Here is a 26,351-nt window from a genome sequence, read left to right on the forward strand (position 1 = left end):
CATGTTTGATAAAGGATTGATTTAGGGAAAAATATGGCAGAGAACATCAGCTCAGTGGTGATGGTGATGGGGGAATATTGTCCTGAAGGAGCATTGAGAAGGGGAGGAGGGGGAATGCTGTTGGCCTGTGCCAGACCTGGCACAGAAAACTAGGAAGTAACATGATGAACTCGAGCACATTTCCCTAACAGTTACGCCTCTTGTAAGAGGCTTGGAAACCTGGTCATCTGAGATAAATGGGAGAAAGCACGGGAAAGCTGGGAGAATGAGGAAATACTAGCAGTGCCCCAGGGAAGGGGATTAGATGACCTAATAGGCATCTTTCATCTCCTGCCTTGCTCTGATATTGGTGGATGGGGAGCTTTGGCAGATAAACTTGGCTCACTGGCTCCAACTTTAACAACTGGAGGGAACATTTTGCCCTAAGGTCTATCCCTGATGCACATAGAAAATACCAGTTTTGGTGCTTTCTACAAGTATCAGGCTCAGAACTTTCTTCACTTGGGTCTGGGAGACTGATTTGCTTATTTTAAAATGAAGGAACTCCTTCTGCTATGTCTGCTGGTTACAGGGCCTAGAGACCCTGAGCTCCTATCCAGTCTTTGGAGGTTGGTCCCCAACCTAGGGGACACTGAGTTATATCCAGCCCAACACTACCTCTGTATAGGGTGTTACTTCACCTCTTCCTCAACAAATGCTATGTAAACAACTTTGCCTGGGAAAGGCTCCCCCTGTTTACCTCTTGTACCAGTCAATCAACAAACATTTGTAAGCCCCTGGGGATTAAAAATAGACCCCTGCTCTCAAAGGGGCTACAATTTAACATGAGGGAAAGCCATGCATACAAATTACTGTATACAGTGGAGATGAGACCAGTGTGGGCATCGTGGAAGGGATTTCTTTCCTGAAGGCCCTTTTGACTGTGAAATTTGGATTCTGTGCAGTCCAAAGGAGAGATTCAGGCAGAATGCAGTGAGAAGTTTGAGAAAGGAAGGCTAGCCCCAAGATGTCTTCCCTGTTTGGCTTTTGTAGTTTTTCAGGATAGTGTTAAAGGAAAGCCCAGGTTCTTGCAAAAAGCACACCTATCATGAGTAAGAAGGGAAGAATGGAACTGGAAACTGGGAATAGCTTGTCGTTGGCAGAGAGAGGCAAATAACTATTCTCATTTCCTTTTGAAGTTCCCACTGGAATGAACTCTGTCAGCAGTGTGTACCTAGTTCCCAAATGTTCCCACTACGATTACCTCTTACAAGTTAGTCATTTGGAAGGCCTGAGCCCATAGTCATGAGGTTTCTAGGAGGACAGAGAGTGCACATCACTGCTGGTCTTGCTCCTCTGGGATCCACAGTATTATTCCTTGCTTAGGATGGATGGCACCTTATTTTCATTCCCCTTACTATCCATAGCTCCCTGGGTCTTGGGCAGTTAGCTGTTCTGAAGAAGTGTTCTGAAAAGCTCTAGCTTTCTTCCAGACTACCTGTAGCCACTCTTTTTGGGTGTGGTTCATTGGTTGAATGCCAGTGATTAAATGATTTTCTTGTCTATTAGTGTTGTTCAGGTCTTTGGGGAGAGTTCTAACTCATAACACTGAATCATAGAATCGTGAACTGATTTTTTAAAAATGTTTAAACGTCCATTGGAAGTCTAAGCATTAACTCTTCTCTTTTTTTTTCTTTCTAGATTTCTCTTTCCTAAATTTCTTGATCAGTGTTCACAAGGTAAGCAATAGGCTTGACTTTCTGCCTACAGAATAAAGTTTGTCTTCCAAAGATGATATAAATGTGATAACTGTGCTCTAGAATTCCTGAAGATGGGTTTTCTGTCCAGAAATCTAAGGAATGATCAAAGTTCATCAAAGGAGAGCAATGACACTGAATATTTTCATCTCCTTTTATGGACATATCTTGACTCAAATCTTGCCTTTGGAGGATACTGAATTACCCTTCCTGCTTGCCTAAAGTGAGTCGGCCATAATACAACCCTGGCTCTCCAGTTAGAATGACGACAGGAAATGTGGATCCCTAACCCCAGGTCCACATGTCTTGGGTCTGGCAGTGCCTAGCTCTGGTTATGATCCCCAAGCCCATCCTGCAAAGCTAGGCACCCCAGGAAGTGGTAGTTTTTTTATTTTTATTTTTTTAATACAAACAGGACTCCCTGTGGTGGAGGGAGATCAGGAGTCATTTTTTTAAATCTCCATGCTGGGGATGAACTGCCCATTGTTGTTGAGAGATGTGCGTGTTGCCTGGGCTTCCTGAGTCGGCTCAGCAAACAGAGATCAAATGGAAGCAGCCTCCCCCTGTGTCCCCAGTGCTGTGCCTCACCCCGCTGAGCCTGCTGCAGGCTGGCCTACAGGGAGCCCCGTGAAGCCCGTTGTCTTGGGGAACGACAGGGGCCGGCTGCTGCCCAAGGAAGGAGGCCGAGGGCTCTGTTGTGACTGCTGCCTGTGGCACAAGAAGACTCATTTTCCATGGCGCCCTCACCTCTCATTCGTGTGGTGCTTCGTCAGCCGCAGAAGAGCCCTTCTCCATTAGGGGAGGGAGAAATAGGACAATGGAAGGGGGGGAGGGAGGGGACGTCCAAGGATTTCACCCAAGACTTTATTCCAGTGTTTAATCTTCAGTTTGGTGAGGGCTTAAATTTGTTGGAATAAGTTCTACTTTGAATTGTGTCGCATGAGCCCAGCTCCACGCCACCATTTTTTATTATTGCCTTTAATAACTCTGGCTGCATTTCATCTCCAGAATCACTTGCAAACAATGTAAACAGCCCTGGGTGACCTTGGCACCCCTTGTCCTCTTGGCCCTTTCTGCCTTGTGTCCTCTTCCCGCTCCGCCCCCCCCCCACCTCTTTTCCTGTTTTTATGTAAGTGACAAGAGCAAGTGATTCAAGCTGCCTGCCTCCAACGTAGCCTGGGGAAAGTGTCCGGTCCTTGTTGTCCATTCCAGTGCACAGCAGGCACTATGCCTGGCTCTGCTATGACTAGTCCTTTTCAGACTAATTCACCTTGACCTTTGATGCTGAAATAGGCGATCTGAGCCCATCCCAAGGCACCTGGTGACTGGGAGGTCTGCTCTAGGAACCTTGCCTTCCTCAGCTAGCATGGCAGCTGTCAAACCACAGTTATGTGGCCTGTCATAGGCAAAGCACGGGAGGCTGTGTGTGCTGTTCTCCGAAGAGCACGGGGTAGAGGCAGCGTTCCCCAAGAAAGTACAAAAGCCTTAGGAGATGGATGCCTTTCACTTCTTGCAAATTAAGAAAAAAACAAAACAACCCAGTGACATTATTTGTGTGATACTCTATGAGCCACCGTGAGGGTAGCAAAAACCCCCCATTGATAGCTGCTGTTGATCTATGTGGTGCTGGAATGAAAGGGGTAAAAAGTGATCCTTCCTTCCAAGGGAAGTGAGCATCAATTTTTTTAGGAAACTCAGGAGCCAGCCTGAGAGGAGTTGCATCTTCCTAGTGCAGAAGCATTTCTCTGCTATTCCACTCCCCCAAAACAAAATGCATTTCATCCCCTTATTCCTTTTCGAGTGTTTGAGCTAATTGATATCTTAAATTTTTTAACTGATTCTTTTAAAATTAAAAATGGCATGCACTGTAAGTAGCCTTTCCCCCAAGAGCATGTGAATTACAGACTCCAAGCAAAGATCAAAAAGGAAGCCAAACATAGTTAAAAGGGACACCAAGGTAGCACCAGTCTTTTCTCAGCATTCCCTCTTTTTTTTTTTTTTTTAATTGGTTGGGCAGTGGGAGTTGAGTGACTTGCCTGGGGTCACACAGCTAGTAAGAGTTATGTGTCTGAGGCCAGAGTTGAACTCAGGTCCTCCTGAATCCAGGACCGGTGCTCTATCCACTGTGCCTCTATCCACCTAGCTGCCCCCCATTTCTTCTTTTTTAGGGAATAAAAAGGTAGACATAAAGAGTCAACACTTTTCCCTTTATGCGCAATAGACTAGTATGATGGACTTTATCAAGATGGCCCCATGACCCACCATCAGTGGGATATATGTACTTGATTTGGGTTTCAGTTATGGGCCTGGCCTGTATGCCACCCTGTGCTCTTATCAGGTGAGGCAGCTGGTCAGGGTTTAGTGTCATTTGTACCATGGACCAGAGAGAGAGGGTAGTTGGCCAGGATAAGGATGAAACCCACCACCCTGACCTTGATAGCTCTGTACTCTAAACACCTGAGTTATGAAGCCTGACCTGCTTAGCAAACATAGTTATTTCCCTTTGGCAAGTTGTTGTTTGCATAGCTGACCTGAGGAATGCTGCAGGGTAATCCGCCTGAGCCTGCATGTTCAGTGATGAAGGTTTAGGGAGCCAAGGCCTGGGGCTTTGACCTGGGAGACTCTGTACCAACCAGGAACCAGGTTTGGATCTCAGGCCCAGCTAGGATCAAGATTCTTCTTCTATTGGAGGAACTTAAAGCAAAGTGTTTAAATCAGTCATGAAAGGACCTACTTTGATAGTGGAAAAGCTAATTCCTAATAATCTGTGGAGCTGGTCTGCCTCACCTCTTCCTGCTTTCCCAGCCCCACCCCAGATCCTCCCATTTACACACTGCCTGCCTCTCCCTTGTTGGGGCTGGAATAATCACTACTCTCCCTTCAAGTAGAGTGATGCATGAGGCCTGCACCTTGAGTCAGCTCTTACTCTCTCCAGTTTCCCTTGTCCAAGACAACAGCAGAGAAGACTCAGCTCCCAAACACTCCCTTTTCTCTTCAACAATTCAGTCAGGGATTTGGATAGAGGCATAGATAACAATAAAGCTTATTGGATTTCCAGATGATGTGGAGCTGAAAGGAATCGCTAATAAACTGAATAATAGAATTAGAATCTAAAAAGGTTTCTGTAGACTGGAACAATGGGTTGAATGGAATCGGATAAAATGTCATAGGGATGACTATAAATTCCTACAAATGGGTTCCAAAAAATCAACTCCTTAAATAGAAGAGAAGGAGAGCATGGCTAGGCAGCACTTAATGAGAAAAAGGTCTGTTGGTTTCAGTGGTCTGCAGGCTCAGCCCGAGTCCACAGGGTGACTTTGGCACCACCTTAGACTGCATTAATAGAGGCCTCGTCTCCAAAGCCAGAGAGGTGATCATTCTGCTGTAATCTCCACAGGTCAGGCCATATTGGAGCAGCGTGTTCTGTTCCATGGACCACTTTTTAGGAAGGACACTGTCCGACTGAGCAAAGTGCGCTAGATGGGAACAGGACTGGAAACCATGGCGTGTGAGGCCTTGTGGGGAGGTCTAGCTTGGAAAAGAGAAGAGTTGGACAAGACATAATAGCTGCCGTCGTCAAGGATGTGGAAGCGCTAGACTTGATCTGCTTGGCCCTGGGGGGGGGGCAGAACAATGGCTGCTGTGTGGAAGCGGCCAAGAGGCAGGGGAAACCTACCCTGACACTGCAGCCGTCCAAGTGTAGACTAGGGTGCCTTGGACATAGTGTCCTAGGATGTGTCCAAACAGAGCCTGAATGACCATCTGCAAGCTGTATTACCTCGGAGAATACCTTCAGCTTGGAGATTCTTCTCCCCTTGTGGGATTTCCTGTCTCAGTGTTAGGGTCGTCTTCACATCTACTCAGGAATGTGTTGAGCCCATTACTGCTGGCTTCTTCATTGCAACTCATCATTCTGGCCTTGGTAACCTCACCTACTGTGGGCTCCCTTCTTTTTCAGGAGCCCCCTCTCTGCTCCCTGCAGTGTAGCCACTCCAAGCCATAGGGGCTCTGGCCCACGGCCTGCTTAAACTGTTGTCTCTGAGTTTGTACATCAGTTCTGCCTTTGTCTCTACCCAGTGAAGCTTTACTGGATTGCAGAAGGCCTTTGCTGTCCCACAGCTCCCTGTTGTGAATGGCTTTAAATCAAGCGGACTATACCTATGACCATCCAGAAATCTATGTACAAAGCCATGCTGAGTTCTGGAGCAATAGGGGCAGAGGAAGAGAGGAGAGGATATTAGGGGCTTAAGGGGGTGATGCCGAGAAAATTTGGGTAAGCCAGGTGCTATGTGAATCAATCCCAGGTGATGTGAGGCAGCTAGGTGGCGTAGTGGATAGAGCACTGAGTCTGGAGTTAGGAGGACCTGATTCAAATTCAGCCTCAGACACTTACTAGCTGTGTGACCCTGAGTAAGTCACTTTAACCTCGGTCTGCCTCAGTTTCCTCCTATGTAAAAATGGGGATAATACTATCACCTACCTCCCAGGGTTGTTGTGAGAATCAAATGAGATAGCACGAGGAAAACACTTCTCAAACCTTCAAGCATTCTGCAGATGTGTGTGGGCTATGTGAGCATGAGATCTGTTGGTGAAAGAAATAATGCCAGCTACCTTTATTTTCAAGTGCTTTGCTAGTTAATATGTGATGGAAATCACTGTGTAGAAGTTGCTTCCAGGGGCCTGCTGACCTAGCCTTAGCTCCAGCTGAGAGCCCAAGACTCCCTTTCCTGTCCTTATGTGCTTTAGAAAAAGAATGTTAGTAGAGTCTGAGGCTCACTGAAAGAGAGGGAGGTGGAGGCTGTCTTCAGTCTGGTACCACTTTATCTTTTTAGCCCTTATCTTTTATTCCTACCCTCCCCCCCCCCCTTTACTCCAACCAAATGGTGGACAGTTCACTATCCCAAGTTCGTATCACATGTGCTTTTCTAATATTATGTCTTTGCTCACACCTACCCTTCATCTCCCTCCCCACTGAAATCCTACCCATTTTTCAAGACCCAGATTATGTCCCATTTCATCTTTGAAGTCTTCTTGGATTATCCATTGAGTAAGAAATGATCTTTTCTTCCTTTATAACTCTCATAGCACTTAACTTCTATCTCTCTTGTGCTCTTGTGGCATTTTATTTTGCATTATGATTTCACATAAATGTGTTATCTTCTATACTATATTGTAAACTCCTTGAGGACAGAAACAATGTATTTTACGTAGCTGGAATAAATAGGAGCCATTGAAGGAGACAAAAATAGGAATGGCCTGAAAATTATGTAGATCAAAATAGCTTAGTGTCTAGGTAGCTAAGGGAAAATAGGGTTTCAAGAGGGAGAGAGAAAAAAAAAGAGGGAGAGAGGCATTTTATGGGGGTCAGATTCTTTGGAGAGGTCAGTGACACCAAGGACAAAGAAAAGCCCCGTTGAGTTTGGTGATGAGACCATCATGAATGATCTTTGAGAGAACAGTCTCAGTAGAATGAGGAAGGTGAAAGTCAAATTGCAAGAAACAGAAAGCCACCGCAAACCATGTATTCCAGAAGTTTGTCTAGGAAGGAAAGAAAAATAAGAAGATGGTAGCCTGAGATGTCAACAGCAAATGAAGTACATTTTTTTCTGCATAGGGAAAACCTGTTCATGCTTGGAAAGAGAGATGCTAAAGATGTAGGAGAGAGGAAACAAGTGAGAAAAGCAAGGTCCTAAATTTTCTGCAAACTTCAACTGATTAATTTCTCCAACTGTAACTGTGGTTCTAGGATTTCTCTCTTGCAGAAGAAAATGTGCTATTGGAGATTTCTTTTTGTAGCCTGAAATGTTCCTGATTTTGTTCCACAGGCTTGGTAAGCAATGTCGTATTCACTAGTCACACTATGGAGCAAAGACATCCCCTCCTTGTGCAGCTGCAGAGTCTCATCCGAGCAGCAAATCCAGCTACAGCTTTCATTCTTGCCGAAAACGGGATAGTGACCAGGTGATTTCTCATTAGTCCCCAACCCCTGGGGCCTCTGGCTGTCTCTGCCAGCCTGGGCCTCATGGCTGCCCAAAGGAGTGACCTGCTGCTTAAAGTACCTGGTTACCCCTCTGGTGTTGTCTTTTTAATCGTAGGCCCTTCCAGCTGTCTTTCAGATTTTCACATTTAAGGAATATCAACTAGCTATAATTCCCTGAGGATTTGCAGTAGCTAAGGGGAAGAAAGGAGGGAAAGAGCATTTTGGGAGGAGGAGGGTCAAGGTAGAAAGTCCAATGTAACATGTGCCCAAATAGTTTTCTGTTCTGAGGCATCCTCACTTTTGAGGGTGACATCTGTAAGGCAAGAGTTCCTCCATATCAGCTTTAGGAAGATGGGGCAATAGCATTGGTCCAGTTTGAGGGGCCATTAGCCCAAGTAAAGTCAGAATTTTATAGACTTGATTCCAAGTTGCAATCCGTGGATTGTTGACTTGAAGGATTTTCTTTAATATAAAAACATTTTAATGAAGTAGAATGTGCTGATCTAGGTTCGAACAATACCCTGATGCTGTTTATGTGATTTTGATGAACTGATTTTTCTCACATATAGCTACATGAGATTAAACATGTCCTTTCTCTCCCCCAAGCCTCAATTTCCCCTTATGTTAAAAAAATAAAAAGAGGGAGTTATACTTACAAGGTTTCTAAGGTTCCTTTCAGCTCTAAAATTATAGCCTATAATCCTAAATTGTTTTAAAAAATCGTATGATGGGACTCATGCTTCTGGTTAATTTGGGCCTTTTCTGGTCTTTTTCTACAGGAATGAAGACATTGAGCTGATTCTTTCAGAAGACAGTTTTTCAACTCCTCAGATGTTGCGAGCTCGATATTTAATGTTTCCTGGCTGGCAAGTATTATAATTGAGGAAATAAGATAAATACAGACAGTCTTTACTGACAAAAGAAATGGGGGAGGTGAGAGGAAGAGAGGAAAGCACAAGAAGTACCCAAGTTGGCCAAGCTTTGTGGACAGTCCTTTTCATTGACCGTTTGAGACCGTGGCAGCAGAGTTTTGTGTCACAATTGGAGTCCTGATGGGCTCTCTGCCTAGTTGGGGGAAGCTGCCCATTATCATAGCATTGCATTTATTTCCTCTGACTCCTGGCCAGCTTGGGTAGATGGCAACAGAGCCAGGGCATTACTATCTCAAAACTGTAACCAGCCCAGGTGAAAAATCATGGGAAACCACTCAGTTTTCTGGTGTCCCTTCTTTTCTGTTTCTCAGGCAGTTTTTCTGACTCCCACAACAGTTGCCAATTCATATGCAGACTTAATTGTTTTTCTCTTTTGCCTGGTGGCCCTTTTATCAGGGAGAAAAGGGGCAGCTAGGTGGCACAGTGGATAGAGAACCGGCCCTGAAGTCAGGAGGACCTGAGTTCAAATTCGGCCTCAGCCCAAGCACTTGACACATACTAGCTGTGTGACCTTGGGCAAGTCACTTAACCCTGATTGCCTCACTAAAAAAAATAAATAAATAAAAAATAGCAGGGAGAAAAAAAAAAGAAAGCAAAGCAAACTTTCTTTTGAGGAGATAATGCGTCAAAAGAAGCCCCAAACTATTAGTGTCACTGAGAGATCCCTGGGCTCTCAATGGTACTGTCAGCATTTGTAGTCAGCCTATTTCTGACCCAAGCCTTTCTAAGACATCTGTCCAAACACAAGACCTCTCCTCTTTCCTCTCTCTTAAATGATTGATGTTATATTGAACTGTTTCTTTGAATGACCAGGACTCTTCGGATCTGGGAACCTGGCACTGAAACAGAACTTGGGGTGTGATTCTCTAGGTTTAATCTCTGTGTTGATTGTGGGGATAGCTTAAGTCTAGTGGTCAAGACAGGCAAAGCTAGAACAAAATCATTCAGAGGCGTTGTTGCCATGTGCACCAAGTTGCATAAACAACATGACTTATACCAGCTGAAATGTTTTGAAATAAGTTTTTTTCAATGAAATTTGGAGTGTTTTTAACAACATCCCTTCAGCCCATAGCACCGCCTTGAACCTAGGAAGGGGCTCAATAGATATTTGTTGCCTGAATGAACAAACTTACCTCAGTCCTCAAATATGCCTGAAGTAGAGTAAACTGCCTTTGCAGTCCCCAAAATTCTACTTTTTTAAACGTCCCAAGGTTTATATACATAGAGAAGTTCTCAATGCACTCTAGTGACCAGAGCTAACCTCCACTCAGTTCTAATTTGATATTGCCCTCCAAGGCTGCCCAGGAGCCTGATTTCACTTCTTACTGGGTGGAAGAAGTGGAGGTCAAAGGGGAAACATGACATGAAAGTCCAATTAGTTAAGAAAAGGGATTTGTTGGAAGAAAAGAAAAGTTCCTTGTTGCCTAACCCTGACTTGTTCTTGGCCACAAATGTTGTAGACAGATCTATGTCTCTATGCTGAGTATTTGAGACATTGGCCTCCTGGAGTCAACAACCTGGGGCTATGTCAGAAGCAGTCTGATCTCTCACTGTGATAAGAGATGTTCATGGTAGCAGAGCAAGAGAAAGAAAGCCATCTGTTTTATAGATGGAATAGGGCTCTCTGTACATTTTGTCTTGCTTTTATTACACAAAGGAAAACCTCATCCATCCTGGAATTAAGGGGCCTTTTAACACCAAGACCCATATCCATCACCCCAAGGCAGGAACTTGACTTTGGAGATCCTGCGCAGGCAAACTTTTGCTTGGTCTCTTGGTCTTGTGGGTCAGACTGGGTCATTCACAGACTGTTGGGTTGGCATTTCCTCTCTGTCTCTTTAGACTTCCCCAGAGACCCATTTGATGTTAGAATTTTCCCTTTGGCTCTTCCTCTGCACTGTAATTTCTGTGTGTTTGTGTAAGAAAGGAGTGGCTTGGGGGGACAGTCTTCTTGCTTACCAGCTCTGTCACAGTTATTGGATGCTGAGGTGAGAGTTGAGGTGGTGATCAAAGGACCCCAGACACCAGACACTGTTCCCTCAGGGCAGATTGGTTCTTCTGGAGGAAAGCTAGCTTTTTTGTGCTTTGGAAATCTGGTTTTGGAGAATTGATCTGAGATGGAATTGTCTGGGTGCCATTATTTCCCAGTCACAGGCTTTTTTCTCTCCCTGATACTGACCAGATGGATTTTAGGGCTTGCTGCTCCATCCTATTCATGTTGACGTTTCTGTTAACTCTCCTCTGCACTCTGGGAAAGGAGATTTTAGTACACCTAAACTTTCTCCTCAATTGAAGTTTTATCTAGGCTGAAGCTTAAAAGAGTGAGACTGAGGCATGAGGTCAAAGGACTTCCCTCTAATACCTCTGTGCTCCTAAAGCACAAGAGAACTTAGCATCCTTCCTCCAGATACTCCTAGTCCCTTCCCTTCTTAGAGTTTCAGGAAGCAAAGAGAATACATGGGATAGGATCACCAAAGAACAGATTGTGTGCTTAATGTCTAAGGGCCAGCCTAATTAAGAATAAAGAGGTTTACTCCCAGGAGGTCACCAAGTGAGGGACTTTTTTTCAGCTACAGCAGCCTATTTGCTAAGGCACACAGTCCAGTTCAACAAATATTTCACTGCATTGGTAGAAAGGGACCAGATATCAAATCACACATCCTTGAAGTAGTGAACAAGTGTTCGCATCTTTCTTATTGCTATCCTGAACTCAATAGCTCAATGAGGGTAGGAACCGTGTCCAACTTAAATTTTACATCTCCTTTCAGCACCTAACAAAGTTCTCTGTACACAGTTGGCACTTAATGAGATTAGTTTAATAGAATTTGGCCCAGAATCTGAATCGTAGTTGGAAGGAACCTCATAGGTCACCTAGTTCAACCTTCCACTCAGAACAGGATTCTCCTCAAAAAGTATGCTCCGATTTAAGACCCTAACAATTGGGTATTTTCTGAGGCAGGTCACTTGATTGTTAAACAGCTGTAATTTTTAGTTCCATTTCAAGGAAATGGGCTAGGGCGATGGCTGTGAGAGTAGAGAGAAGTGAACAGATTGAAAGATGTTATAGGGCAGCTAAGTGGCGCAGTGGATATAGCACTGGCCCTGAAGTCAGGAGAACCTGAGTTCAAAGCCTGCCTCAGACCAAACACTTGACACTTACTAGCTGTGTGACCCTGGGCAAGTCACTTAACCCCAATTGCCTAAAAAAAAAAAAAGGAAAAACAGAAAGATGTTGTAGAGAGATTATTGATGAGGCTTTGCAGCTGATTAGATCTGGGGAGGAAGGGAGAGTGAGACTCACCAGGGTCTGACAAAGAGGGGGTTGATTGCTGGAACTGGGTCCCTCCAGAGGGAGAGGAGATAAAATCAGAGAAGCATTAGCATTAGCTCAGGGTAGAAAGGTTTTCTTCTGAAACAGATGAGAAGGAGGAAAAGGATGTTTTACTACTGTAAAGCATTGCTGCAAGGAATTGAGGGACTCTTGTCAGATGACCTTAATCGTCTTGGTGAAGTAGGAAGCTAAATCATCACTGGGAGTGCAAGTCAGCAAGCCATTAAGGATCTACTATCAGCCAGGTGCTATGGTGAGGAGAGAGGGAAATGTTTACACCTGTCATCTGAGCAATAACAGTAAGAGTAATAGAGTTCCAGAGCAACAGTGAGGGCCCTGCTAGGGTTATACATAGGCCCTCGTGAACAGCTCATTTCCATTTCTTTCTCCAGTGATATTGAGCAGCCTAGAAACACGAGAAAAGAAACCTAAGGGATGTCCAGGGCTAAGGATTAGGAGGTTGGGAATGATTGTGGGTGAAAAGAGGGAAGAAAAAAGGATCTAGAGAAGTGAATCATGAAAGTCATATCTGAGCATGGAGACGAGTGAAGGCAGAGTAGTGAAGGGATCATGGGACAAGAAGTCATGATGAGGATGAGGAGATGTTTAATGTTACTGAAGAAGAGGAGAGATGGGAGAATAGGAGTCTGTGACAGGACAGTGAAATGTCAAAGTTTAGGATGTTGGTGCTTATGCAGATCTGTGAAATGATATGGGCATAGGTTTAATCATGTCATTGTGTGGCTCAAGTTGGCTCGGTGTTAGAGCTGAGGAATTATGTGGTGGATATTAGATAGTTCAAAGTGAATAATGTGGTTTCTGCCTATCATTTATCCAACTTTTTTGAAATATGCTCTCCTAAAGTTGGATTGTGACCAGCATTCTTTTCTTTGGTGGTACCAAAGTCTGAGATGATTTCTTCCAAGGTTCCTGTTAACCTTTGCATCCCAAGTCAGTTCTTCCTTTTGGGTCAGAATTGGATGTAGGAAAAAAAAAAAGAACATTTCTCCTCTCCCTTCAGTGAAGAAAGTGGGGATTTAGCAGATCTTCTGTGTTTAGCAGAGATGGTCCCTCTGCTACCTCTGATATAACAAATCTGGGGGCAGAGTGCTTCACATCCTCCCTCTTTCTGAGGAGTATCTTGATTTCCTCAGCTCCAGGAAACAATTGGTCTTGGGGCCAGGACAACACTGTCTTCCATCCTGCCCTGCCATACCTGTGGGGAAGTCCTGCACTGGTTGGCACAGCAATTGCCCTGCCAAAAGTCACGCCTCACACCCCATCTAAAACTGGCCTGGCCATGGACCATGAAGAGGTTTTCCTGGAGAGGGAGCAAACTAAAGGAACCAGATTCTCCTTTTCCTCTGTCAGTCTGAGGTCTCTTTCCTAGACCTCCTTTGGCAGGAAGTTGCCCTTTTAGAGATCTGGTCCTAGTCTCACAACTAGCACAGGGTGGGGAAGGGTCTTCACTACTGGGCTCCCAGAAGACCTGGTGTCACTGGCCTTCTTGGCTAGTGGGAATGCATGGATTTCCCTTGAAAAGCTAAAACTTGGGAAGAAGGATTCCTCAACAGTGATGGTGGTTGAGGAGCCTAGTGTTACAGGTACACAAAGACCTCTGAGGGAGACTGTACGTCTCATGGCTGTTAGTATTGGCCTGTGCCTACTTCCTTTATAAAGAAAGATCAGTTTGGCTCCTGGAACAGACTGAAGGGACTCTTTCTTTGTTATATCTTGTTTGAGCTGCTCAAGTATAAATAAGATCCACACTAATTAAGGCAGGTGGTAACCTTCCCCTCCCCCCACCCACTCCCCTCTTATGACAACCTCTTTGACTTCCTTTTTCGATTGAGGGGTTTTACTATTAGCAGTTATAAGGAGGAGAGTTTGCAAAGACCACCAGGTATTGAGAAACCAGCTGGAATGTTTGGAGTTTTTTCACTTATTGTAACCCTAAGCCCAAATCTGCTTCTTTCCGCAGTCCAGAAAAACGACTCATTCTCCTTAGAATAGCAGGGCCGTTCCATAAACTCATGATAGAAAGGTCACCTGAGTTTCCTCATCTGTAAAATGGAAATACTAATACTGACCTACCTGCCTTTTATAGTTTACAGTGGGCAGGTGCTTTGTAAACTTTTGAGCTCCATAGGAAATGGGAGCTGGCAGTATGACCCTTTCCCCTTTCTACAGGCAGAATCCCAAGTAGTACCCTCCAAGAGAGAAAGGATGGGGGCAGCACCAAGATCTCACAGTTCCCAGAATCTAGTCTGTTCCCTAAAGTGAGGGGAAGATAAATCACTTCCCTTGAACTTTGGGAAATCCATTGTGGTCCATTGCAAGCACACAGTCCAGAGCCTCTCCAGCTGCTGAGCCAGAACAGAACTCTGAATTAGCTGCAAGGCAGAGCCAGGGAAGGAAAATACTCAGCCTCAGGATCAGGGAGCCAGACCTGAAATGGGGAACCCAAACACCCTGTCCTCCAGCCTCCCAATCTGAAGCATACAATAAAGAGGCATATACATGTTTGTAACACAGCATATATAGAAATGAAAATCAAGTACAATATTCATATTCAAAAAACTAATCATGTTTACAAATTTGCATTTGTTTGAAGGTATGAAGGTAAATTTCGTGCAGGCTCAGTCTTCCCACCAATGGTTCAGATCTGTGTCTGGTTTGGCCGCCCCTTGGAGAAGGCTCGCTTTGTGGCCAAATGCAAAGGTAAGACACCCTGATGTATTGCCTTCCAACAACGGGGAGAAGAAATTAACATTTCCTTTGGCAGCCTGAGAGGCTGGGTTTTTGAGGCCAGCCTAAGACCAACTGACCTTTCTGTGGTTGAGGTCAGTATTGCCTGAGATCTTAGACTTGTCATGCAAATTGGCCTGAACTCCCCTCAGAAGAGTTTCATTGCCCTATGGGAACTGGTGCAGAGAGGCAGGTCCCAAGACCATACAGCTGTTAGGGAGGAGCCTAGATAAGCAGCATCAGTCCTGGAAGAGAGGTAATGTGGGCAGCCAAGCCCTCTCTTTAATAAAGGTAGAATGATTATTGTTGGGCCAGTGGACCTACCTCCCTCCTTTTTTTTTTTTTTTTTTTTTGGCTGGGCAAGGGGGTTAAGCGACTTGCCCAGAGTCACACAGCTAGTAAGTGTTATATGTCTGAGGGTGGATTTGAACTCAGGTCCTCCTGACTCCAGGGCCCATGCTCTATCCACTGTACCACCTAGCTGCGCCCCTACCTCCCTCTTTGTCTGGGCTCTTAGGGACTTGATCTGCTCAGATCTCCTGGCCTACTCATGGGACAAGCTCCATTTTCCCCTTAGTTAATCTTGTCAATCAGTCAGTCAACAAGCATTTATTAAACATCTGCTGTGTGCTAGGCTTTGTGTAAAGTGCTAGGGATACAAAGTAATTCCCCCAAAAACACCAATCCCTGCCCGCAAAAAGCTCACAGTCTAATAAGGGAGACAACATGCAAACAACTATATACAAACAAGATAAATACAGGATAAATTGGGGATCGTGTCAAAGGGAAGGCACCAAGATTAAGGAAGACCAGGAAAAGCTTCTTGCAGAAGGTGGGGATTCATCCATGAAGGAAGCCAGGAGCTGGAAGTGAAGGAGAGAGTTGAGGCCTGGAGAGCAGTCCGCGTGCAGAGTCAGAAGGTAAGGAGACCAGTGTCACTGAGTCATAGAATGTGTGGAGGAGACTGGGAAGGTACAGAGAGACCAGACTACGAAGGACTTCATATCAGATTCTGGAGATGATGGAAGAAGGGGAGGGGTGGCCTAGTCAAACTTGTGCCTGAGAAAGAGCAGTTTGGCAGCTGAGCGGAGGACAGACTGCAGCAGGGAAAGACGAGGCAAGAAGACCCACCTGCAGGCTAGTGTAGGGCTCCCAGTCGTGAGGTGCTGAGGGCCCGCACTGAAGTGGTGAGAAGGTCAGAGGAGAGAAAGGGCCATATAGGAGAGGGAGAAAAGACAGGGACTGGACAGCTGACTTTATATGGTAGTGGGGCAGGGCGGTGAGAGAGAGAAAGAGATGGAGAAGATAAAACTGACGCCAAGGCTTCAACCTGGGGAACTAGGAGCATGGTAGTGCCCTCGACAGCTATGGGGAAGTTAGGAAAAGGAAGGTAGAATGGTAAAGAATTCAGGGTTGACTATATTGAGTCTAAGATGTCTATGGGGCATTCAGTTCAAGGTGTCCAGGAGGCAGCTGGAGCTTTGAGACCTGAGGTCAGCAGAGAGGTTGGGGCCAACAAATCCATCTGAGAATAATCTGTTTTGAAATAATTGATGCATGGAAGTTGATGAGATCACAAGCTGAAGTAGTATGGAGGGAGAAGAGAGGCCCAGGATGGAGCCCTGGAGGACACCCTGGTTAGTGAGTGTGACCTAGATGAAAACCAGATGCGATTTTTTTTTAAAACAAGGAGCTGAGAAAAATGACAACTTAGCATCGAGTCAAGGGAAATCCTAAGATCTCTTACCACAGCTTCCAGGGCTGACTCATCAAGTCAGCAAGCATTTATTAAATGCTTACGATGAGCCAGGTTCTGGGCTAAGTGCTAAAGAACACCAAGAAAGACAAAAAGAGTCCCTGCTGTCCAGGAGCTCACAATCTAATGGGGGAGATGATGTGCAAACAAGCGTGTACCAACAAGATTGAGATAATTTGGTATGTAGAAGTAACTAATCTCCCCTTTCCCTCTAAAAAATATCTGGACCTGGCCTTTGCACCTCTGCCCTGCTACTGATTAGAGTGACCCTTTGTTTTGTTTAGTCATTGTTCAGCCACAGATGACTCCTTGTGGGGTTTTCTTGGCAAAGATCCTGGAATGATTTGCTATTTCATTTTCCAGCTCATTTTACAGATGAGGAAATTGAGGCCAACAGGGTTAAGTGACGTGGCCAGGGTCACACAGCTAGTAAGTGTTTGAGGCCACATTTGAACTGAGAAAGGTGAGTCTTCTTGACTCCAGGCCCAACTCTATCCACTGTTCCATCTAACATGCTGCCAACCGTCAAACCCAACTCCTTGTCAGTTTCCAAACTGCTCCTCCACTTCTCATGCCATCAGATTCCAATCTGTCTGAATGCTGGCAGCTGGAGAGCTGCTAGCTTCACTCCCTACCCTCTGCACATGTGAATCTTTTTTTTTTTTTTGTTAACCAGGAAAGTACCAAAGCCTCCTACAAAATCTCTGACAATACGTCACACATTTCACAGACAGTAATCAGAACATGTCACTGATAGTAAGAGAATGAGTTTCGTCACACATAGGTGCCCACTCAGTCAGTGGCCCTTTCCAGCGGTGACTGTGCTGAGTTCTGGGGCCATCCACAAGGGAGCCAACAGGTAGGGCAATGACAGCCCTTTCTTCTTCTTCTTCTTCCCAACAGCAATCAAGTCCTTGATCAAGCAGAGCCCCTTCTCCGGAAACATCTACCACATCCTGGGCAAAGTGAAGTTTTCAGGTAAAGGGAGGCTGAAGCTTGGGAACCCTCTGCTGTGAGTCTCTTAGGGACCTCTCACTGGCTGCCTTCTCCTTAACTCCACAGCTAATCACATTCTTTCAAAGCTAGAACTCAGACAGCAAGGGTGTTGGGTGCATTTACTTGCCTGTATTTTCTCTCCCCAGCAATTATTACTCCGCCCATTTCAATTGTGAGATGAATGAATGAGGTCGCCCATTCTTTTCATCACTGCAGATCCGACTGAGCATGTTGGCAGGACTTGACTTGTTTCTGCCAACCTTTTGGAATCTACTTGATTTTTGCCCCAGATTTCCTTATTTGAAGAATAGTAGTATAAAGGGTGAGAGGAGTACGCAAGGAAAAAGGACTGTCTTAAGAGCGTGGCCCATTCTCTTGGTTGCTGGAGACAAAAAGATGCTCCAGCTGAGTAGAAGCAGCTCAGCTAACTTGTCTGTAGAACCCAGGGAGGAGGAGAAGGCCCCAGAGCCACCTACACAGCAGGCTATAGGCTGAATCATAACAAAGACTCCTATTCCCATGGGGAAACCTTTCTTTGTTGCAGTCTGCAACTGCAGACTCACAGGGCCCTAGGGGAGAGAAGAAGGTACCTGGCATTTAAAATACTTAGGTGTAGCAGTAGGCTGATGATAGCCATGGAGAAGATCTAATTGCCTGATCTGGTGTGGGAATGTAACCACCCTTTCAAAGGAACCTTCCTCTAGCCTGGGAGAGATTGTATCATTGGTCCTTATCTGAGGGCCAGTCCCTCGGAGCACTAATTTTCTTCTCTCCTTGCAGACTCAGAAAAGATGATGGAAGTTTGTCACAACACACTAACTAATTCCTTAAGCATTGTGCCGGTTCTGCCGGGTCCTAGCCCACCTCCAGATTCCCGGGGAGCCCCCCGAGATGGCAGCGCTCAGCAGGAGAGTTACCTCGTATTCATCGGTTGCTCTCTGAAAGAGGAGAGCGTCAAGGACTGGCTACGGCAGACTGCAAAGCAGGTGTGCCTCTCGTGAGGTGGGGACATTCCTGCTGGACACTGGTCCCAGATGTGGGCACAGTTCCAGGCAGCCCCTAGCCAGCAGTCTTCCCGGACAGTCTGGTCACCCTCAGGGTAACTTTCCACTGGCCCCACCCAGGGCATCAGTGGATCACCAATTCTTGGCAGAGCAAGCTTGTGAGATTCAAGTGCTCCCTGATTTTCCCCTCTCATGTTCCTTCTCTCTAAGACAGTATAGGCAATCAGCTACTTAAACGATGTTGGTGTTTTATAAGAGGGGGGTGGATTAGAAGAGGAGAAAATATCCAGGTGCCTTTCCTGTGGTGCTGGCGAAAGCAGAGGCAGAAGCTCTGTTTGACACAGGCTGGGTGAGGTACAGACTACTTCAGGTCCTTGGCTAGTCCCCTCCAATGCTCTGAGGCAGCCCTTTCAATTTACTGTCTGAGAGGGAGTGCTTTTCAGGGTGAGCCCCAGATCTCGAATGCAAACAGTTCTCAGACCACCCCCCCTGCCCCAGGCCACGGATTGACCTCCCCTGGATTCTTCTAGTGGCATTAGGATGAACGAAGGATGGGCCCCAGCAACAAGTGCTGTCACAGTAGAAAAGCCTGGCTGTACAAGTCAAGACATCAGCTTTCCTACCTTATGCTTGAGTGAGGATGCTATCTCTCCCTCTGCAAGGGGGTACAGTCTCAGGCAGTAGGCAGAAGATCCTTTCACCATGCCCAGCCAGAGCCTTCCACCACCACCACCACTGTCCGGTCTGGTAGCACTCATGTGGCTGCCTCTGCCCCTTTGCTGACTCTACCACTGCTCTCTGTTGCCTACTCCATCTGACCTCTGCTCCCTCCCCTATCCCTCAATTTCTACACAGAAACCCCAGAGGAAAGCCCTGAAAACCAGGGGGATGCTGACATTACAAGAGATCAAGAACATTCATGTAAGTCCCCTGCCCAGAGGCTAGGCTGGGCCTAATGTACAGAAACTGGATGAGGGTCCTAGAAACTCTTAAAGATCTATGGGCACTTCAGGGCATGGCCTACCAATGGATGGAGCCATTACTGGATAAGGTTTCAGCCTTAGTACTGGGAGCTAATTTCGCTCTGATCCTAGGTGAGGTAGTGAGAACAGCGACTGGGTTGGGGGGGGGGGTTGTATATAAAGCAAGCCCACTTGTGCCCCAAGGGAGAGAAGCCCAAGGGGCAGGCAGCCCCCTGCTGCTCCTGCTGCAGCTCCAAGGGTCAGAAATCTATTCCCTGCACCAAGGTGAAGTGGAGGAGGGGATGGGGAACTGGCTCCACTGGGTTACTCCCTGTATTCAGTCTGTATTCAGATGGTGAAGGGAGACCTGTGGCAGTTCTCTCTTCCCCTGTGTGTGAGAAGTTGGGGTGAGGGGAGAGAAAAGGAGATGAGAGAGGTGGGCTCTTGGCCTGGGAGCAAAGGAAAGGCTGGCAGAAACTGAAGTTAGCTAAGGGAGACTCTGAGCGGGTGCAGGGCATTTTTAATGATCTCTGTTGTTTCTTGCAGGTGAAACGCCACCTGGACCCCCTGCCTGCAGGTTATTTTTATAATGGAACCCAATTTGTCAACTTCTTTGGTGACAAGACTGATTATCACCCATGTATCCTTGCATGGCAGGGCTATGGAGAAAGCCAGGTGTAGGCTTAGATAGACTTTCCTGTGGGAGGTTTGAGTCACAGCCATTGTGCAGCCCTGTCTCTACCTTTCTAGAGGCATTCCAGAAGCAGTGGATATGCAAAAAGCAGAGCTCAGGTCTTAAGTTCTGTGGTGGAAACTGTGGAGGCAAACCCTGCATCTTAACCTTTGAAAAGCACTGCAATAATTAGGCTAGGAAGGAAATTGTCTCCCCCTTTCCCTACTCATTCTTCTTCGAGCACAGAGCAGAAGGTTTTAATATGTGTGCACCCAGGGGAGGGGGCAGTTTGGTGTCAGGCCAGCCACCTGGCCCACTGACATCAGTCACTCCACAGAGGGAGGACAGGAGGTCTCAGAGGAGGGGCACAGGGACAGCCTCTGCCTACAGCATGAGGCTGAGGCTGAGGCTGGGAAAGGAGGCAAGGAGGAAGCTGCTGCTCCCTCATCTCAACATGTGGAGCCAGTTAGTGGCATGTTCCCTCATGAGGCAGGGAGAGGAGGAGCAGGGGAGAGGAGGTGTGGAGAGGCTCGCCAATACCCTGATTCATGATGCAGGCCCAAATCAAGTTGTGTTGTGTTGCAGCCAGTTACTCTGGACTGCAGGGTTGACTCTTTTTGTCTGTGGATGTTTGTCCAAGGAAAGGTCAGTCCTTTCCTCTGCTGCTGGGCTTCTTAGCTACAGTCTGCTTCTCCTGCCTCTTTCTCATTCTGGAGTTAGGGATGGATGAGAAGGAGGGGGGTCATCCCAGCCTCCTTAGAGTCACTGGACATTTCTTCTCCCTCACTCCAGCACAAGACCTGTCCCATTCCACATGTGAAAGACCAGCTCTGTTCTCAAAGGGCTGATCATCTCCTTTCTTCCTGTCAGCAGTGGAGTAAGGAGTAATGAAGAGCAGAGCTCATCCCTTCAGGCCACCGATTATTCAGAGTCAGGGGCAGTTTTTAGCTGGTAGATTCCAACAGACTGCATTGTATTCCTTAATTTGAAATTAGTAATGGACCAATTTATGAATGATTATGTGGAGGAAGCAAACCGGGAGATTGAGAGGTACAACCGAGAGTTGGAGCAACAGGAGTACCCCGACCTATTTGAGCAGAAGCCCCCGAGCTAGCCCACAAAGGTTCTCTGTGCCCAGGCAAGAGCCCCGGGCACAAGTGCCAGCCTCACGGCTGCCACCTCCACACATTGTCCCTATTCTCACATGGTCAGAGACACTCAGGGGTTGTCTACCCCTCGGCGTTCTGGGACATGTCTGAGGACGTGTTTCCTGGCAGGAAGCTGCTTCTTTACTCTGGTCTGCCTGTTTGTGCTGTCTCATTTGCATGTGGTCCTGATTCAAGATACAGTGCTTTCTCAAAATCGTCGCCTGGACCCTCATTTGCTTTTGCAAGGACAGAGGAGAATGAGGGACTGTAGACACCCCATGAAGCAGTCTTGGGATTGTTGTCCCCCAAGTGCTGTCTGCAGTCTAGTCGTCCTGTCTTGGCCTAAAAAAAAAAGCCTGTGAAGGAGGCTTGTGCCGTTTCTTGTCTTGTGGGAGGGCGGAAGTGCTCTTCAAGGGTAAGGAACTATCAGGATTGCATGAAGGGTTCTCCTGAGCTGCCTACACACCTTTCACTTCTCTGGCATTAGCCAAGTCTTGAGTTAGAGTCTGGAGGAAGCATGAACTTCAGGCCTCTCTCCCTCATCTTGTGGAGTCTTTATGAAACTGGTGGTAAGAGTGAAAAGGAGAGAAGGTAGGACTTTCTTGCCTCCTGTGTAGGGACCAACTAAAGGTCCAGTGTCCCCCATCCCCACTCCCTAGCCATGGTCAATGCCAAGGCCCCTTAGATCCCTGCAAGAGATAGTACATGAGGTGAGAATAGTCTTCACAGAGATTGAAGGCCCTATCTGGGAGATTTCTGGCCAGCCACTTGTGATATGAGGAAAAATGGCTGGTTTCCTTTTTCCCTTCCAGACTGGAAGAAGCCTAATAGGGTAGATCATGTCTCCCAGAGCTGGGTTTCCTTTGTTCTGTAGACCACTCCAGCACTGTTCCTTCTCCTCAGTTTGGGGAGGACATCAGTGTCCTTGGCTCGTCAGTACTATTTTGGTTTGGAGCTGAGTTGTTGCTTAATTTTAGGCTTCTAAACAAGGAGATTGGGTGGGGGGGTCTTGTCACCCTCCCAGGTGCCTGCTGGACCTCCCCCCCACATGGATTTTAATTCTGCCTTTTTACTCTCCTTCCACGGAGCTTTAGATCCGCTCTGATAGGGCAGAGGAGGGTCAGGCTTTTGGCTGTGGTGTGACTTCCTCCCAGTCCTGGACACACACATATGATGCAATAAGACTTAGTTGTGGAAAATTTACTCTAAGTCCCTAAGCCCTCTCGCTGCCCCTGGCTTTGGCTCCTAAGGGAGAGGAAATGTCACTGTCTTCCAGCAAACGTATTCAAAATACTTTTTGTCTCTTTTGCCCAAGCAAACAAGCAAAGTGTTTGGTGTCCTACAATTCCTTCCAATAGCTTTGGTTTCAGTAGGACATTAAAGCAAGTGTGACTGAATATTATTCAGAGCGGACTTGGCTAGTTGGGATTGTGTGTCCACCAGGGCAGCCCCTTGGGGAAGTCTGGATGGGAGTGATCGAGGGCTCAGAATTGTAGGCATCGCTTTTGTTATGGCCTTTGGTGTTGTCATGTTGAGCCTCTCAAGTTTAGAATTTAGTCTTGTGCATGCCTTAGGACTTGGTAAAACATGTGATTTCTTTACAAAGCACATAGGTGACACCATTAGTGAGCTTTAACTATCCGGGGAGATTTTTAAGGGGGAGCAAAGTCTTGCCCCAAGTAGAAAGTTCATGATGGATCCCATGAATTCTCCATGCATGACTCCATGTGGGTCTTCACTGTACTTAGTGCCTGCTAAAGTTAGTGTAGCAAAACTGTTTTCAGGGGCTTGCCCAGGTTTGGAAGCCAGTCAAAAGTGTTGTGTTGGAGAAGATAATGATCGGTGTTTTAAACTGGGATTACAAGAACCCAGATTCTATTCAGCAAGAAACCTCACATTGAAAAAGGCATCTGAAAAAAGAAATGCACGAGTGAGCGTTTCATCTCCAAGACACCATTTGGCTGGCCCCTTCCCATGCCTGCCATGAGAAGAAGGGACTGAGGTGATGCCAAAGCCATATGGATCCTTCGTTGCCTGGGCAACCACATGCCTGGTGCAGAAAAGCAGTGACAATGGGCCCTGGACTAGCTCATTGTCTCTGCTTGGGAATCAGTAACTGTGTAGACTTTGAAGTGCAATTGATTAAATAATAGATGAAGATACTGTAGCTTCCTTTTGTTCCGCTGAACTCTTTTTAAAAACTCAAAATTGTGCAGCATTGGGGGTGGGGGGGGGGACACCAGTGGTCCAATTCATTCAACTATTGCTATGAAGTTTTATGTGAAACTCTCTTGGAGGTTGGGGGAATCTGAGAATCCTGCTGCACAAAGAATCCATTTTTAAAGAGAGCGTCAGCTTCCTGGCCTTGCCATGCATAGCATAGACCCTCACGCTGCTGTATTGCTCACTGCGCAGTGTTCTTGGTGACTGACTGTATGATACCCATGGAAAAAGTCTTTTCACCAACCTGTGGTACTGTTCCAATTTCCTCTCTGTTGGGATCAGAGACTATGTGATTACCTCAGCTCTGAATATAAAACTGTGATTTTGAAAATGTTCATTTTTAATGTTATGAAGCCCAAATGGCAAAGCTGTGATGAGGGGTGACCGTTTGGAGCTGAGCGGCCAAAGGGCAAAGCTCTCCACCCCCGGACTGTTCACTCTCTTTCCCCTCATATTTGAACCTATATGACCGATACAATGTTGGTGAAAGGACTTTAAAGTGTAACACACGCCATGTTAACCTAGTTGAAGAGTCTTAGCACATCTGGCTAAACTGTATAAACTCTTTGAGGACTAACGCCTGTGAATAGTGATCCTGAAGCTTGGCACCTATGCCAGGCCTAATTGGATCTGGGCTGGCCTCTGCTAGATGAACTCTTTATGAGGTTCCTAAAAGTCAGCCACCTTTTTTGGCTTGGATTAGTTTTTCTGCCATGGTCTGCTCAGGGACATATGGTAGCATGAGTTATCCCAGGTGAGAGGACCTACAGCTACTGTACAGCCTGGGAAAGTGCCATCCCTCAGAACAGCCAGTGGCCCAAAAAGAAGTGCCATTACACTGTGTCTTATCTTTTTACTGTAGGGAAAAGAAATGGAGGGACAGGAAGTGAATCCATGCATTTGGAGCTCTGAGTCCCAGAGTACAGGCACGAGTCCTCAAGGGGTTTACCTGCTTTTTGCTGACCTTGTTAGCAGCTTAGGTTTTGTATCACCTGGAGTGAATGGGATTTAGAATTTCTGAAGTTATAGTTGGTTTGGGTTTGGGGTGGGGGATGCAGTCACCTTATCAAAGGGCTTTTTGTAGTGCCCTGAGCCAGGATCTGGGCTGCAGCTGTGAAGTCCCATAGGCAGGACCCTGACCCCAGGGGATGGCCAAGGAAAATTTCTCTCCAAATTCTTTTGGGATTTTGGAGAATTTGCACAGTGGTAACTCTGGGGTGCCCTTTGGGCTTTTATAATGGGCAAAGTTGTAACGAGGATAGAAGCTTGTAAACTGTGAGTGTCCGGCTGCCTCGTGGGGTTAATTGTCGACAGATTTGTAAAGATGTGTCTACCAACCTGGGTTGGACATATACTCCTTCATAATTGTCCAAAATTGTCAAATATGACCCTCGAGCTCATGGACAGTGTGCCAAAAGCCACTTTTATACTAGCTTTTGATGCTTTAATATTTGCAACTTAAGTTAAAAATTTGTTTTTACAAACACTACTGTAACTTCAGTGAGACTGAATGGTGTGGTTGAAGCTTTCTGGCTTAATATTGTATTTATTACATTCAATTCAGTGGGTCTATAAAATTAGCTTCCACTTATTTTTATATTATTTGACATATTTGTACCTGCGGTTTGTGTCTGTGACTTTTACATTTGTAATTCAGACTTGACACTAAGAACCAATAAACTGTCACTGCTAAGTAAAATGCCTTTTTGACTGTTACTGTGGGTTTGAGCAGGACCAAGAGCCCTGGAATGTGGAGAAGACAGCAAAAAGCTGGGAGAAAGGCTGGGCAGAGTCAGCCCCCAGCAGCTACAGCATCCCTCTGCCGCTCACTCTGTGTCCCCAGGCTTGTCTGTGCAGCTGTAGCTGTTCCACCAAGTGGGCCAACAGAGGCCTCACCTTTTCCCTTGTTCAGGCCCCAGGTATTTGAAGAGACTCCTCAAAGAGCCGTGGTGTGATCAGAGAGACACCACTGTCCTGCTTCTGGACACACAGGAAGGTGGTCGTACGTGTGTGCGCGAACACACATCCTAAAGAGACAGACAAAGGGGGAGGCTTAGTTAGGAGACTGAGGCAAAGATGAGGCTGAGGGCTCAGCTTGTAAGGTGAGGTGAGGGAGAAGTGGTATCCTAGGACCATGATAGGAAACCGTGGTCCCTAGGATCCCCAGAGTCTAAATCTCCTCATGTTCAGACCACAAAATTATCCTTGGAGAGACAATCAGAGCTACACACAACCTTAAAGATTATCCCGCCCCTTCATGTTACAGATGAGGAAGCAGACCCAGAGAGGTAAGGGACTTTCCCAAGGTCACACTGGTATTAAATAGATGAACTGCGACTTTTAACCTGGGTCCTCTGCTTGCTTCCTTTAGGAGGCAAGGATGAGTCCCTCAAAGGAGCTCAGATTCTAGTAGGCAAATAAAGATAACTAAAAAACATAATATTGCATGAGAAATCCATTATGTGAAAAAGTGTCTTGTACATACAGGTTGAGGGAAGGTTATTACCAAATACTAGAGGAAATCAGGAAAGACTAAATGGAGAAAAAGCATATGAGTTGGGCCTTCAAGGAAGAAGGGTTAGGAATTCAGTAGGCAAAGAATAAAAAGTATGTGGGGCTGGGTGGGGGGGGCATTCCAGGCATAGAGATCATCAGTGTGAACAAAAGCAGAGACAGGAAACTGAACAGGGATTGCTTTTGGTGGTGGTGAAGATGGAAAGCAGCTGATAACAGTCCAATTTGGGTGGGTGGAAGAGCATGGAACAAGAGTGGATTAGTAAAACACCTCAAGATATAAGGCAGGGGCAGCTAGGTGGCTCAGTGGATAGAGTACCAGCCCTGGATTCAGGAGGACCTGAGTTC

General features: G+C 46.3%; 1 protein-coding gene across 3 annotated transcripts in view; it reads left to right on the forward strand.

The window, feature by feature from the left end:
- The window catches only part of CUNH20orf194 (chromosome unknown C20orf194 homolog), a 170,525-nt gene extending 145,337 nt beyond the window's left edge, over positions 1-25,188 (forward strand). For all 3 annotated transcript variants that reach the window (XM_027836287.1, XM_027836288.1, XM_027836289.1), the window contains 9 exons: positions 1,681-1,718; positions 7,562-7,697; positions 8,496-8,582; positions 14,594-14,700; positions 17,387-17,461; positions 18,260-18,465; positions 19,339-19,404; positions 19,992-20,085; positions 21,114-25,188. In XM_027836287.1, coding sequence (XP_027692088.1) covers positions 1,681-1,718; positions 7,562-7,697; positions 8,496-8,582; positions 14,594-14,700; positions 17,387-17,461; positions 18,260-18,465; positions 19,339-19,404; positions 19,992-20,085; positions 21,114-21,232 — 928 coding nt within the window. In that variant the 3' untranslated portion in view covers positions 21,233-25,188. The remainder of the gene's footprint in view (positions 1-1,680; positions 1,719-7,561; positions 7,698-8,495; positions 8,583-14,593; positions 14,701-17,386; positions 17,462-18,259; positions 18,466-19,338; positions 19,405-19,991; positions 20,086-21,113) is intronic.
- The last annotated feature ends 1,163 nt before the right edge of the window (positions 25,189-26,351 follow it).

Source organism: Vombatus ursinus, unplaced genomic scaffold (genome assembly GCF_900497805.2).
Source record: "Vombatus ursinus unplaced genomic scaffold, bare-nosed wombat genome assembly UNPS02014818.1, whole genome shotgun sequence".
Taxonomy (NCBI): Eukaryota; Metazoa; Chordata; class Mammalia; order Diprotodontia; family Vombatidae; genus Vombatus; species Vombatus ursinus.